Source organism: Arachis duranensis, chromosome 2 (assembly GCF_000817695.3).
Source record: "Arachis duranensis cultivar V14167 chromosome 2, aradu.V14167.gnm2.J7QH, whole genome shotgun sequence".
NCBI classification, from domain to species: Eukaryota; Viridiplantae; Streptophyta; class Magnoliopsida; order Fabales; family Fabaceae; genus Arachis; species Arachis duranensis.
The window spans coordinates 5,325,106-5,339,157 of NC_029773.3; the positions used below are offsets into that span (position 1 = coordinate 5,325,106).

At 29.5% G+C, this 14,052-nt stretch overlaps 2 protein-coding genes across 2 annotated transcripts in view; both read right to left on the reverse strand.

Moving 5' to 3' along the window:
* Positions 1 to 4,493: 4,493 nt before the first annotated feature.
* Positions 4,494 to 8,341, reverse strand: LOC107473073 (anthranilate N-methyltransferase). Its single transcript, XM_016092604.3, has 4 exons — positions 7,973 to 8,341; positions 6,924 to 7,086; positions 5,377 to 5,701; positions 4,494 to 4,985 (listed from the first exon to the last, which is right to left on the reverse strand). The coding sequence occupies exons 1-4, from the start codon at positions 8,292 to 8,294 to the stop codon at positions 4,689 to 4,691; spliced, it is 1,107 nt and encodes a 368-aa protein (XP_015948090.1). The 5' UTR covers positions 8,295 to 8,341; the 3' UTR covers positions 4,494 to 4,688.
* Positions 8,342 to 12,038: 3,697 nt separating this feature from the next.
* LOC107473074 (protein DMR6-LIKE OXYGENASE 1-like) overlaps positions 12,039 to 14,052 on the reverse strand; it is a 4,029-nt gene continuing 2,015 nt past the window's right edge. Inside the window, exons 3-4 of the mRNA XM_016092605.3 lie at positions 13,471 to 13,792; positions 12,039 to 12,317 (exon numbers count right to left, since the gene is read on the reverse strand). Coding sequence (XP_015948091.1) covers positions 12,072 to 12,317; positions 13,471 to 13,792 — 568 coding nt within the window. The 3' untranslated portion in view covers positions 12,039 to 12,071. The remainder of the gene's footprint in view (positions 12,318 to 13,470; positions 13,793 to 14,052) is intronic.

The following is a 14,052-nucleotide window of genomic DNA, read 5'->3' on the forward strand; positions in this document are numbered from 1 at the left end:
AGAGCATATGCAATCGCTTTCACTGAGAGGATGGGAGGTAGCCACTGACAACGGTGAAACCCTTGCTTAAGCTTGCCATGGAAAGGAGTAAGAAGGATTGGATGAAGGCAGTAGGAAAGCAGAGAGACGGAAGGGAAGGCATCTTCATGCGCTTATCTGAAGTTCCTACCAATGAATTACATAAGTATCTCTATCTTTACCTTTGTGTTATTTTCGTTCATCACCATATACATTTGAGTTTGCCTGACTAAGATTTACAAGATGACCATAGCTTGCTTCAATACTAACAATCTCCGTGGGATCGACCCTTACTCGCGTAAGGTTTATTACTTGGACGACCCAGTGCACTTGCTGGTTAGTTGTGCGAAGTTGTGTAATGCCATGGTATTGAGCTACCACGTTCTTGGAGCCATTACCGGGGATTATGAGAGTTGTGAAAAAGTAATGTTCACAATTTCGCGCACCAGTTTTTCTTTGAAAAGTTAGCAAACGAAGGTCTAGATTTCTTGTGTATTGAGGATGAGTTTGGTTGAGAGAGAAGGAAGAGTAGTGAACTTGGTGAGTTATGACAATGAATTGAGAAATTGATGAACTGATGAGTTCGGAATGGAAAAGTATGAATTGATAATGGATGTGATGAGTTGAGGACTCAAAAAGGAATGAATGATCCTGATGAATGTTGAGAGTGTACCAGGTACTATATCCTTGGAATGATAGTGTGCCAGGCAATATATCCTTGGAGTGATTTATGATTAAATATATGTTGTTGTTGTTTTCCTTCTCTGCCACAAGAGTGTACCAGGTACTATATCCTCGGAATGAGCATACAAGTGTGCCAGGAACTATATCCTCGGAACGATAGTGTGCCAGGCACTATATTCTCGGAACAAAAGCGTGCCAGGCGCTATATCCTCGGACGTGGCAGAAAGGCAACATCCGAAAGAATGTGTCGGGTTGGCATTCATAGACCGACAAGTGATATCACGAGCCAATAGTAAAGACATTCATCATATGCATTTTCTATATGCTTGCTTGCTTTGATTACTTGAGTTTGTCTAATTGTATAACATGCCTACTTGCTTCTTGAATTACTTGTTGTATATGAAAACTATCTGTGTCTTACTTGTTTGCATTAATTGTGAGTGTTTGGTGCTTAGGAGGTTAGGTAGGCGGTGGCGATAGAATCGCACGGAGGTTAGGTTGGTGAGGACTGTGGGATACAACGGTGTGATTAGTATTAGTTAGAATTCTCCTAAGTTTAGATAACCCGGTTTATGGTTTAAGTTCTTTATTTATTTTATTTTTGTTCTAAGCTTGAATATCAGTATGTGATGTGAAGTTCTAGGATTGCCTTCGGCTCCCAGAGCCTTACATCTTACATCATTGGGCACTGTTACCATACTGAGAACCTCCGGTTCTCATTCTATACTTTGTTGTTGTTTTTCAGATGCAGGTCGTAATTCACCTCGGTGAAATTGCGGACATGGTGACAGAGTGGAGTATGGTTCTTTACTTGTACATTTCTGTTTTACTTTCGTCGTAGTATTCTCTCACTTTTGTATATTTAACCTTATGACCTTAGAGGCTTACTTGAGAGATAAGTTGTATAAGCTGTTTTAACTTTCAAATTCCGTATGTCTGTATATAACTAGTCGGCTTAAACTCCGCAAGTTGTGGCTAGTTCCCTATGATTATTATATTCTTATATTTATATATGTTCTTTTCTCTTGCATCTATACCTTGTATCCTGTGCGTTAGCTTCGTATGAACGTTTTGCACTTTTCTAATTCTGTCTTTGAGCTTAATCCTTCATCAGACTTCTATAATATATTATTTCCTTCTATATAAATATGTATAAGCCTTAGAACTGTCGTAACCTCTGATTAACCTTTGCTTTACGGCTAGAGGTAAAGCCTAGGGTAATTGGGGTGTTACACACACAAATCCAACCAACCTTAGTCATGAATTAAAACTTACAAACAGTCATAACATATCCAAAATAACTTAATCAGTTAACTAATTAGTTTAGTTCGTAACCAAACTTATGATTACAAATCAGAACCAAACTTATAATAACAAATCGGAATCAAATAACTAAGACAATTATAATAACAATCAGAACCAGAATAACAAATTAGAACCAAAATTAATAACTTATAATAACAAATTAAATCTGAACCAAATAATAAACACAATTATGATAACAAATCAGATCCAAACTTATAATAACAAATCAGAATTGAATAACAAACACAATTATAACAATAAATTAGAACTAAAATTATAATAACTTATAATAACAAAGCAGAGTCAAATAACGAAAATAAAATTATGATAACAAAACAGAACCAAACTTATAATAGAAACCGGAATCAAATAACAAACACAATTATAATAACAAATCAGAACCAAAATAACGAACACAAAATTATGATAATAAATTAAAACCGAAATTGTAATAACATATAATAACAAATCAAAATCAAATAACCAACACAAAATTATGATAACATCAGAACTAAACTTATAATAACAAATCAAAATCAAATAACGAACACAATTATAATAACAAATCAAAACCAAAATAATAGACACAAAATTATAATAAAAATTAGAACCAAAATTATAAGAACAAATTAGAAACCAAATAGCGAACACAAAAGGAAAGTTTATAAGTATTACTTGAGCACCAGTGCCGAGAAAAAGAGGGCGGAAGAAGTGGTGGCAGAAGCAACGGTAACGAACAGCGCCGACAAAGAAAAGGCTGCCAGCCAGCTCGGAGGGGGGGCTTCTGAAGAGGAGAGGGCTGCTAGAGAGATGAGAGGGGTAGAGAGAGAGTGGAAGGCGAGAGGGTCAGAGAGAGAAAGAGAAATTCAAATGAGGGAGAAGAGGGTTCGCTATTTGAATTTAAGGCATAATTACCATCGGATTTACTGGCGAATAAATCCAACGGTAACATGTTGCGGGTTACCAAAACGTAGCATTCCAATAAGTGGGTTTTTGACACTACGAATTCCACGCTTAATCCACCGGTAAAGACGCTACTATCTACGACACTTAATTTGATGGTACTCAACGTTTTTCTTGTAGTGTTCCCTTAGGTTCTAGAATCTGTTGTAACTATAAAGTAACACCTCTCTCATTGTACAACTCACTTCACAATTACTTCTCTGACTCGGTTTCTCTCTCTTTTTTCCTTTACTTCTGATCTCTCTTTTGTTCTTAGTTGTGTTAATACACCTAAGTTACTGATACATATTGTTTTAGTATGTTAAGTTCGTTTTATCTTTGGTTTTTAATAATTGTCACTTAATTTAACCCATTGTTTCAACGTGTGCAGTCTAAGTTATTGGATCATGAGGCGATGATGGAAGAGACCTTCAAGTATACTCACACTTTGAAGGAGAATAAGAAGAGATTTGTCTATCAGCTATTTGTAGATTATTATGTGAGTAAATGTCATGGTTTATTTCATAACATATATTCGTTTTCAATTAATTGTCATCCTAATTACTTTTGCATATAATATGGTATAGAAATACTATACGCAGAACTTGAAGATCGCAACCCAGCAATGTCAACAGAGTGGGGGGCGGCAACAACTAACTCTTCTGCTTTTTTCGTCGATCTTGATGCGGTATGGCACAAGACCGCATCCGAGCCGTACAAGAATCATGCCACGGGTTGGGGTTGTTCTTTGTGAGAAACCTCAGCACCTCCACCTTGAGGGGTTCATCTATCTCGGCCACTAGCATTGCCAATCCCGAGGACATCGATTTGTAGGAGTAGGTTCAGAGCCTCACTCAGAGCCTTTAGAACCAGAGTCACCAGATGCATCTGGCTAAGGAGAGATATAACAAGCTCCTTGCACACATTGCAGCGAGGGATGCTCACGATACAGAGACAGAGTCCCTGAGGTAGGAGCTAGAGTAAATTGAGCAAGTGCAGACCAGATGGCGGTGTACTGTGACCAGATATGTATTGGTGGTAGCGTCATTGCTGGAGGGAGCTCCTTGTCCTCTGCACAGGATCCATGACAAGCATCAACACCATTACCTAAACTGCCACCTTAATAGGACCAGGGAGATGACAGCAACGATAATTATCAGGACCTGTAAGAATTATGGTTTTGTTTTACTTTGTTTGACGATATTTTATCTCTGAGTTTTTATTTTGTACATTTGTTATTTAACATTAAAAATACTACTTAATTTTCGCCAATTGAATTTGACTATTAATTATTGACATATTTCATGATCGTATATTCGGGGTAAAATCCAATAATATTTCAATGCTAGATCACTTCTAAATAAACAAAATACAAAAATCTACTCAATAACTAAAACAAAAAATATGAAGCTTTTAAGGTGGGAAACTAGAGCGTGAGTTTCGATTTCTTACCAACAAAACGTAATTAGAAATGACGGGCTCAGCGCGAGTTTTGATTTTGTGACTAATTTTTAGTATATTTGTGGTATGGTAGTAAAAATATGTACGGGCAATAATATGTTAATACAGGGGAGAATGGAATATATACAAAACGACTTTGCGTTAAGATAATTTATCTAGTATTTTATTTATGTATAACTTTTCTATGTTATCTGTATCCAAACATCTAAATTACTTAATATTTTTTTATTCAGAGACACTCACCAATATAATATAGGACTCTAGATACATAAGTGTGTCTACTTGTAGAACTCCATAACCCAATATCCAGAGACAGAGCATACAAATTTGATGGAAGAAAATCCAGAAAGAGTGGCCAAATGAATGAAGTCATGTTTGGTTCTCTCTTTTCCTCCAATGTTTTGAGTCATCATCAATAAGTCAGCTTTGAAAGCAACCTTAGCGGCGGTTTTATTCTCCGGCAATACCGGAACCATTGTGTCCACAACAATCACTTTTCCATCTTCAGGAATGGCTTTATGGCAATTCTTCAACACCTTCAAGCAATGTTCATCACTCCAATCATGAAGTATCCACTGAAATTTTTGGTTTCAAAAATAAAGTCATATCATGTCCATATATAAAATATGAGAAAAATATATAATTTTGTCTTTTTCCTCCTTATTTTTTTTTGTAGGTTATATAAAGTAATAAGTTAGATAAAATATAATAATAATAATAAATTATTATAATAAAATAAAATACTTATTTTATTAATATAATAAATGTAATTGGTTTTAGTATTCTACCACATGATAAAAAATATTTTAATTGCTCCAAAAATAATTGAATAATATTATAATATTATATCAACGAACTATAGTTTAAATGGTATATAGTCTTTCCATCTTTACCTAGAGATCTCAAACTTAAGTCTCATTTCTAACTTTTCAAAAAAAAAGAATTGAATAATATTATATATATCACCTTCATGAAAATGGCATCTCCGCCGTTAGGAACACTCTCAAACATATCTCCTCCCACATGTTTCACACCTACAAAATATACAAAAAATATATATATAAAAAATAACAATAAAAAATAAAAAAGGAATAATAATAATATGTTAATGTTGTTGAAACCTTCATAGGACTCAAGAACCCTCTTCATCACTATGGTTGTGTGGCTTATCATAGCTTTGTTGAAAACATCATTGAACCTTGGATCCACACTTGGGTACTCAAATGTGTGCATCCCATTAACCCTAACAAATGGCACACCTCCTTCCAATATTGCTCCTTTCAGTTCACTCCTTTAATTCAATTCAAAAATCATTCAATATCATTATGTCACTTAAAAATTCATAATAATTGAAAATAAATAAATAAAGTGGGAAAAGAACAAAGAAAACACACGTCTACATCTTATAGGCGAGTCAACTTAAATTTCCACCCAACTATTTAATATTTTATGAGAGAAAAATACATTTTTTTGTCTTTAACGTTTGTATTTTTTTTTTAAATATCTCTAACGTTTAATTGTATTTATTTTGTCTTTAATATTTTTATTTGTATCAAAATTATCTCTAGATGTTAATTTTATCTGAAATATTGAAGACAAAATTGAAAATACTTAAGAATAATTTTAAAATAAATTGAATAAATCAAAAACATTTGAGATAAATTTAAATAAAATTAAATGGTAGAGATATTTAAAAAAAAATTACAAATCTTAGGAACAAAGAGTATTCTTTTTCCTATTTTATGAATATAGAGATATTCGTTGATTTTCTATTATGTAAAAGATTCTTATTTCATAAGGTAATTTTGACTTTAGTTTTAGTGGTGGAAGAAAAAAGGAAAAATGTGAGAGAAAAATTTTAAAGATAGATCAAAGAGAAAATAAGAATTTTCATAACATTTCAAATCTCTATTTATGTAAGAACATTTTTCAAAAAGAGGGGAAAAAAAAAGAAATCTTGAAAATAACTGTTACTGAATATAATTATTAATTCATTATTGTACTTCCGGCTTATATACAACTTATATTTTGTAATGGGGCTGTGAATATTAACTAATATAAATTTAGTTTATACTTTATTTAATTAATAGGTACAAATTATTCTGATATTAATTAAGTGTTTAATTTTGAATTCATATAAACTTAAAGAATGATCATAGATTATCAGTAAATATTGAAATTACTGAAAATATATAAGAAAATTGTCTTTATTTAGTAAATACTAATAACACATTAACAACAATATTTAAAAAAAAAGTAAAATTTAAAATTAGGCACTTAATTAATATCTAATATATACATACTAGAGCGAGTAATATACTAATATTTATAATAAAAAAAATATTAAATATTAAATTAAATAAAATAATTTTAAATTATTATATTCCTAACCACAAGATTTATGATAAAGGAATAACGTGCACTACTCTCTTACCCTTTGTTGAAAATGATAGTATGTATATAATAATAAAAGTCGTTTCATTTATTTATTTATTTATTTTTGTAACACTGACCAGCTTTCCAAGACAACCTTGTCCAGAATCAAGCTCAAAGTGTGTCCAAAATTGACACCATCATCATCAGTTACAAAATATTTGGAAGCAGCTGTAAGACTATACACAGTCTTCTGAGGAGATGCAATAAGCCCATGTTCTTGATCATCTTCATCTTTGGTGACTGAATCCAGCAAATAAAATGTGGTAATAATAATAAGAGTAAATATAATATAAATTAAAGTTAGGGTTTTTTTTTTATCAAATTCGTGGGACCAGCTCCTTTATTTTTTTTAAATTCTATTGATTCTTTATAAAAAAAAAATTAAGCACATTTAAGTTTATTGGTCTACACAGTTTAACTCCTGAGATTAACTAAACATATCTAGTTTGTTAATAATCCTTTTATGTTTATATTGTTTTTTAATATTTTAGTTTTAATTAAAAAATAGTTTAATTAATTGTTTAACTTATATTTGATGTTATAAAATTTATTTAAACTGGTTAGTTATATTTGGACAAAAAAAAAGTAAAATTAGTGTTTTTTATTTAAATATCATACATACATATATACTAATAACCTATTTACTTTTGCATGAAGATATCTTTCCTCTTTTTAATTCTCTTAAAGAATTGAATTCAGTTAATAAAGTTGATACAAATAAATCTCATTATTTTATTTAATTAAACTATGGATTTAAACAAATTAGGTTAACATATTTAACAGTCTTAACTCTTAATACATACATAATAAAAAGTTTTATGTAATTTTTATGATAATACAAAACAAATATAATAAATAAGTATTACACTAATTACTTCCGGACTATAGCAGCGGTTATAAACTATTGCAAATCAATTTTTGTTTAGTGAAGATTATTTTAATAGTTGTTAAAAATTATCGCAAAACTATTTTCTGACACTTAAAGAATAGCGCTTCGGAAAGCACCACTAAATCATTAAGCGGTAAATCAAAACCACCACAAAATAAAAATAAAAAACCGCCACAAAAAGCCGATGGCGGTGCAGTGAAATGAGAGTAAAATAAATATATAAATTCGTGTATATACCTTGAGGAAGTGATGAACAAGACAACAAAAAATGACTTGCGAGTAGCCTAAGAAGACGATCCACCATTGATGGTGCATTAGGATTTGTGCTACCAATCTGTGATGCAATGTCTTCAGATGAGAACTTTGCATGTTCACCACCTTTGGCTATTATGTCAAAGATTCCAAGCTCAAATGCAGTCTTAACAGCCATTGGAAACGCCACTAAAACCCCCAAGTCCATTGCAAAAAGCATTCCATCTTCTTCTTCTTCTTTAAGAAGATTCTTATTGGATTCATCATCAATAACAACATTTTTATTGCTCTCTAATGATGGAGCCATAAAATTGATAGATATAGCAATGGGTTATTCCTAGATATATATAGAATATAAAGATAAAGATGATCTATATATTATAATTGAATAATAATTGATTCATGAATTGTGTGGTTATATATATATAATGGAGGATTTGTATCAAATAAATTTTAATTACCTGGTTTATTTTGTCTTCATTAGCAAATTTTGCTTTTATTATTACTAGTCAGCATAATCACATTATTAGTCAAATAAAGAAGTGATAGCATTCAAATGTCCATTAGAAAAATCGTCATATTACATAGTCAATCCTCGTGGCATGAAAAATAAATAATGTAGCGAAACATGACTTCAAGATTAGGTAGGGCAATTCTTTATTCACCAAACAATTTTAAAACACCAACATGTAGAAAAGTAATCTTATGCATGAGTTGATAAATAGTCAAACACACTTATTAGTTTGAGGCACTAAAAATAGTTAAACAAATAAGTTACTTTTTTCATAACAAGATGTAGATATTTTGATTATTCCATATGTCATATCTGGAAAACGATTTATATTACCATTATATTCTTTTATAGATATTTTTTATAAAAGTCCTTCTAATATGACTATACTACGATAATTAGCAATGATTACGGTATTTTAAAAAAAATATTACTTTAATTTTAACCATACTTAATTATACTAGAATAATTCACCTCCTTATAATTCATGAATGATTCAAGTTTTGGATTGTCTACCATTGCTCACAAGAATATTGAAATATTTTGATCCAAGACTTGTGAAGTAGCTTTCATACGTACCATCTATTATGCATTATATTCTAATTTCGAAGGTAATAAAATGTGGCTGCTAAACCGGGCCGGCACCGTATATGATGATATATATGTATTATGTGCTTCCTTGGAAAAACGGCATGGTAGCTAGGTAAAGCAATAACTAATCTGGAATAGTCAATTAAGGAAGTATTGAAATTTTGAATTTTGTCTTTTGCATATAATAATTTATTAATTAATAGCAGATTCTTAAATAAAATTTAAATTCGCAAAAATTAATTATTAATCTGCCAAAATGGGAGATACAGTTAGACAACCAAAAGCTAGGTAAAAAAAATTAAGATGAATTCAATTATTATCAAACCCAATAATGGTGAAGCATATATATTAGATACAAGTAAAACTAGTTTCAAAAAAGATTATTCATAGAAACTAGAGGCTTTATAATCAAATAACTTAGAGTTGGATTTTTATTTAGTACTTCTATATATTTTTAAACAAAAAATAAATTTTTTGTATAAATATAAGTGGAGTTGTGTGTAGACTATATTTCATTTTTAAAAATAAAAAATTTTTGTGCAGGAGTTCTTATTGATAAAGAACAAATCATTTTTCTATTCAAATTTAGGTTTAGGATTTGATTTGATTTATTTAATCGTGGCATTAGATTTAGGTTTTAATTTGTATTTTATTCTGTAATAATCGATTAGAAATATATCTGCTTAATTTTTAATCGAGAAATTCTACTAGTTAATACTCGATGGATTTTATTTCGATTATAGGAGACACCTTATTAGTCAAAAAATATATATTCTAAGTCCTATTTATCTCAATAATAGTAACTAGAAAATATTTTAAATTTAACATATCCGTTTCTGTTACAATCAGTATTGGGTTTTTCTGTTTGAGCCGTACAAGATAAAATTCTCATATACGGTTCTCAGAAGAGGAATTCCTTTGGTTTACCTATCTCAATAAAATCTATGATTGGTTTGAAGAACGTCTTGAAATTCAGGCGATTGCCGGTAGGGGAGTGTTCCGCCTTAGAGGAAAGGACCTGCGCGAGCAGTGGTGGACAAAGCGGAAACAAAAATATCAGCTTGAGTAACGCAAACGTTGATGAGAATCCAATGCCTCGAAAATCTCAGGGTTCCTCCGCAAGGTTCGTCCGCGAAAGATGAGTTAGGGTCTAAGATCAGGTCGAAAGGCATAGTCGATGGACAATAGGTGAATATTCCTGTACTACCCTTTATTGATTCCGAAGGATAGAGGAGACTAGGTTAACCGAAAAATGATTATCGGTATTGTTATTTTTTCACATAAGTGTAATATATATCTCAATTAAGATATATACGTGTATAAAATAAGATTTTCATGTTAGAAAAAAAAAAGAAGAATTCTCAAACATCTTATTATCAGTGGCACAAAAGAGAAATATAAAAAATCAAGTGCTCAACCTACTTTTCATGTCAATTTTATTTCTTTGTAATTTTTTATTTAATGCAATAAATTTATGTTTCTCAATTATTTTTGCATTTAGTCAATAAAAAAATTTTCTGTCGAACATGACAAAGGAATATTTATTATTATTCGTTTGATTTTTTTGTTTTTTTTGTTTTTTGTTTTTTGTTTGTTTTGGTTTATCTTGTTGTTTTCCTCTTTACTCCACTTTATGCGAGCTTTTCTTTTAAAAGAAAAAAAAAAGCTTAAACCCATTAGTAGGCAGGTAATTACTACTTAATCAGATCAAATCATCAAGAACACTAGACAAAATTTCTGAAATCTTTATTTCTTTCACCCAATACAATGTTTTTTGCCATTTTTTTTCTTGTTGGTGTTATGCACCAATCAAAAGAATTGGAGCATGGATAAAAACCTTACATATAGATGGATCAATTATGGCCCAAATTAGGCCCATATATTTAGGGCCGGAGTTCACATTAATCCAAAAAGTGAAGAAACTACCATTGCCCATAAAACAGAAAGTAGGTATTTTTTTATATAAATTATAACAATATTTTTTATATCAAAATACAAAGTAACTTATTTTAATATTTTTATTTCTCTTTTAATTACAAAAACAAATTTATATTTTTAATTATTAATCAATAATATATATTATTTTTAAATTTATTTCAAAAATCAAAAGTATGTAAAAAGAACAAAATCAAACAAAACGACGCATACACATATTTAGTTGCGTTAGTCATGTCCACAAAAATATTTTTTATTTTTTTTATTAAGACCCAATAATTAATAATAAATGGCAAATGTTGAACTAGTGTTATTAAATATCATATCCATAATGTAACCAACAGAAATAAAAATATAGAGAAATCATCATATTTATTAATAGTCCATAATACATGCCATGTATAAGATGAATAAATTTTCATTAACAAACATATGAAGAGATTATAAATCAACTACATTTCATTGAAAACTAATAAAGAATCCTTTTTCACTACCCTTATTAGTTTATTTTATTTAGAGGTAGCTTTTTTTTTTTGGCTAGATTAGACAACCTCTAATTTTACACATTACATCAAAAATTCACACATGCTATTTATTCACGCACAATATTTTAAAAATTCTTATCCATCACTTAGCATCGTCAAACTTTGAACTTAACTGCAATATATTAAGGACTCGTTTGAAAAGATTTAAAAGTTATTTTTTGAATTTTTGACTTATAAAAAATAGTAGTATTAATATTTGGTTTAATTTTTAAAATTAAATTATAATTTTTTAAGAAATTATTTAAATAGTTATATAGAAAAATTAAAAAATGACTTTTTTTATAATAAAAATTTTTTTATCATATTTTTTTTAAAATAAATACTTTTAAAAATAAAAAATCAAATACAAAATAACTTATATATAAATTACTTTTAATATAAATATTTACTGTTTAAATTAACTTTTTAAAAAAAACTTAATTAAATTATTTATCCAAATTGAACCAAAAAACATAATAATATACATTTCAATTAGGTCTTAACTACAAGGCAGCTAGTTTAATTAAAGCTTGAACAAATCCACACATGTCTCCTTTGAAAGTCCCCTGTTCCAGAACTTGTGATAATATTCAGCATATGTGAAATTTGTGTACTTGGGAGGATTATTATGTTGGTCTATGAGTTGAGGTGCTGGGCCCACCAAAGCGTCAGGTGATGGACAATAAAATGTTGGAATGGACATTCTTTCTTTTTCACAGTTTACCAGTGCTCTATGCAACACACTCTTGTATTTATCATTACTAATCACCTAAAAAATAAAATTATGCAAAATTAATTCATATTTATGAATTATTGTAAAAAAATCTATATAAATAAGGAATGTTGCTTTGTATGATATTTGATCTCATCTAACACATTATGCCATAATAAGGAAGTTTTGTTTAATTTTTTATATGATAATGATACCTTAAAATTTTCTAATATATATATATATCTTCTGTGTAAAAAGTATTTTCATAACTATTAAATTTTTATTTTATTTTTAGAAAAAGATAATTGCTGTATATGAGAGAACAATGCTACCTATTTATATTAATTACTAAATTAATTTTAAATTTTAAAATAAGATAAAACAATCAGAATCTCTAGATGATTCTATTAGAGAAAGATAAGCATAACTAACTTTGAAAAAGATAAGTGTAACAAAAGAAAGATAAGATAATAAATAAAAATAGGGTCATGCTACGTGTACATCAAAATCAGCCACCAAAGTCAGCCATCAGTATAAAATACATGCTAGAATATAAATACATATGGAAAATAAATTAAAACATACATATATTTATACAAAAATACATTGGTAGCTGGTTTTAGTGGCTAATTTTAATATACAAATAACATTTTTTTATAAAAATAACATAAGAATTTAATAATAACTCATAATTCAATGAACTCATTTTGGACCCATTTTTAGATAGTTTTCTATAATAGAAAAGTATAGGGTACCAACATATTATCTGCCAACTTCTGCCAATTTTTATTTATATTTGTGTTTCATGGAAGTGTGTTCATAGATGTGTCTAATAATTAATATATTTTAAATACATATATAAAGAGACACATCCAGAAAATATATCTATAAAGACACTTCTATTAAACACAGTTATAAAAAATACATTTTTATTAGACACATCCACGAACACACTTTCATAAAACATAATTATAAACAAGAGTTGGCAGAAGTTGGCAGATATGCTGTTGGTAACGTAGCGGAGCCGTTCTATAATAGACTTAACACCCACCAATGAGTAGGTAAAGTTGCCAAACTTATTTATTAAATAGTAAGCATCAAATTATTTGCACTATAAAATTCATGAAATCAAAAAGTTGTATTTGGACAAACACACAAAAGGGTAGCTATAGGAATTGAAGACTTGAATGCAAAGTTTAGAAATATGAACCTGAATTTGGTCACCAATGTTGACAATGAATGTGTTAGGGACATGTTTGACTGTGACCCAATGACCATCCTTGAGAACTTGCAAGCCAGGGACATGATTTTGGAGCAAAATGGTTATGGCATTTGGGTCAGCATGTGCTGGCAAACCATATGTTAGATCTGGCTCTGGACATGGAGGATAGTAGTTTATTGCCATGTGTTGTCCATGTTTTCCAAGTGCTTTTTCCATGTAATCTTTCTCCAATCCTAAGCTTTCAGATATGGCTTCAAGTAATTTCAATGATAATTTCCTCATGTGTTTGCTATACTCACCAACATCTTCTCTGTAATAAATGTTACACATTCAAATAATTTATTATTCAAATATTTATCAAACTTAATGTTATGCTTGGATTAAACAAGTTTACTTCTGAAGATAATTAAAGATAAAAATTTTCTTCTATTGTTTGTATTTTTATTTTAGAGAACATCTTCAGCCTTCAATCTAATAAAGATGGAAAAAAATGTTAAAAGACAACCAATAATAGAATAAAGGTTTAACTATTCTCTTGGTTTTTATATTTTTATTAAGTTTTTATAATTT

Coding starts and splice junctions, on each gene's coding strand:
- LOC107473073 (XM_016092604.3), bottom strand. CDS start 8,294: ATGGCTCCATCATTAGAGAGCAATAAAAATGTTGTTATTGATGATGAA. Junction 7,087..7,972: donor TTGTTCATCACTTCCTCAAG/GTATATACACGA, acceptor TGCTGGATTCAG/TCACCAAAGATGAAGATGAT. Junction 5,702..6,923: donor AAGGTTGTCTTGGAAAGCTG/GTCAGTGTTACA, acceptor ATTGAATTAAAG/GAGTGAACTGAAAGGAGCAA.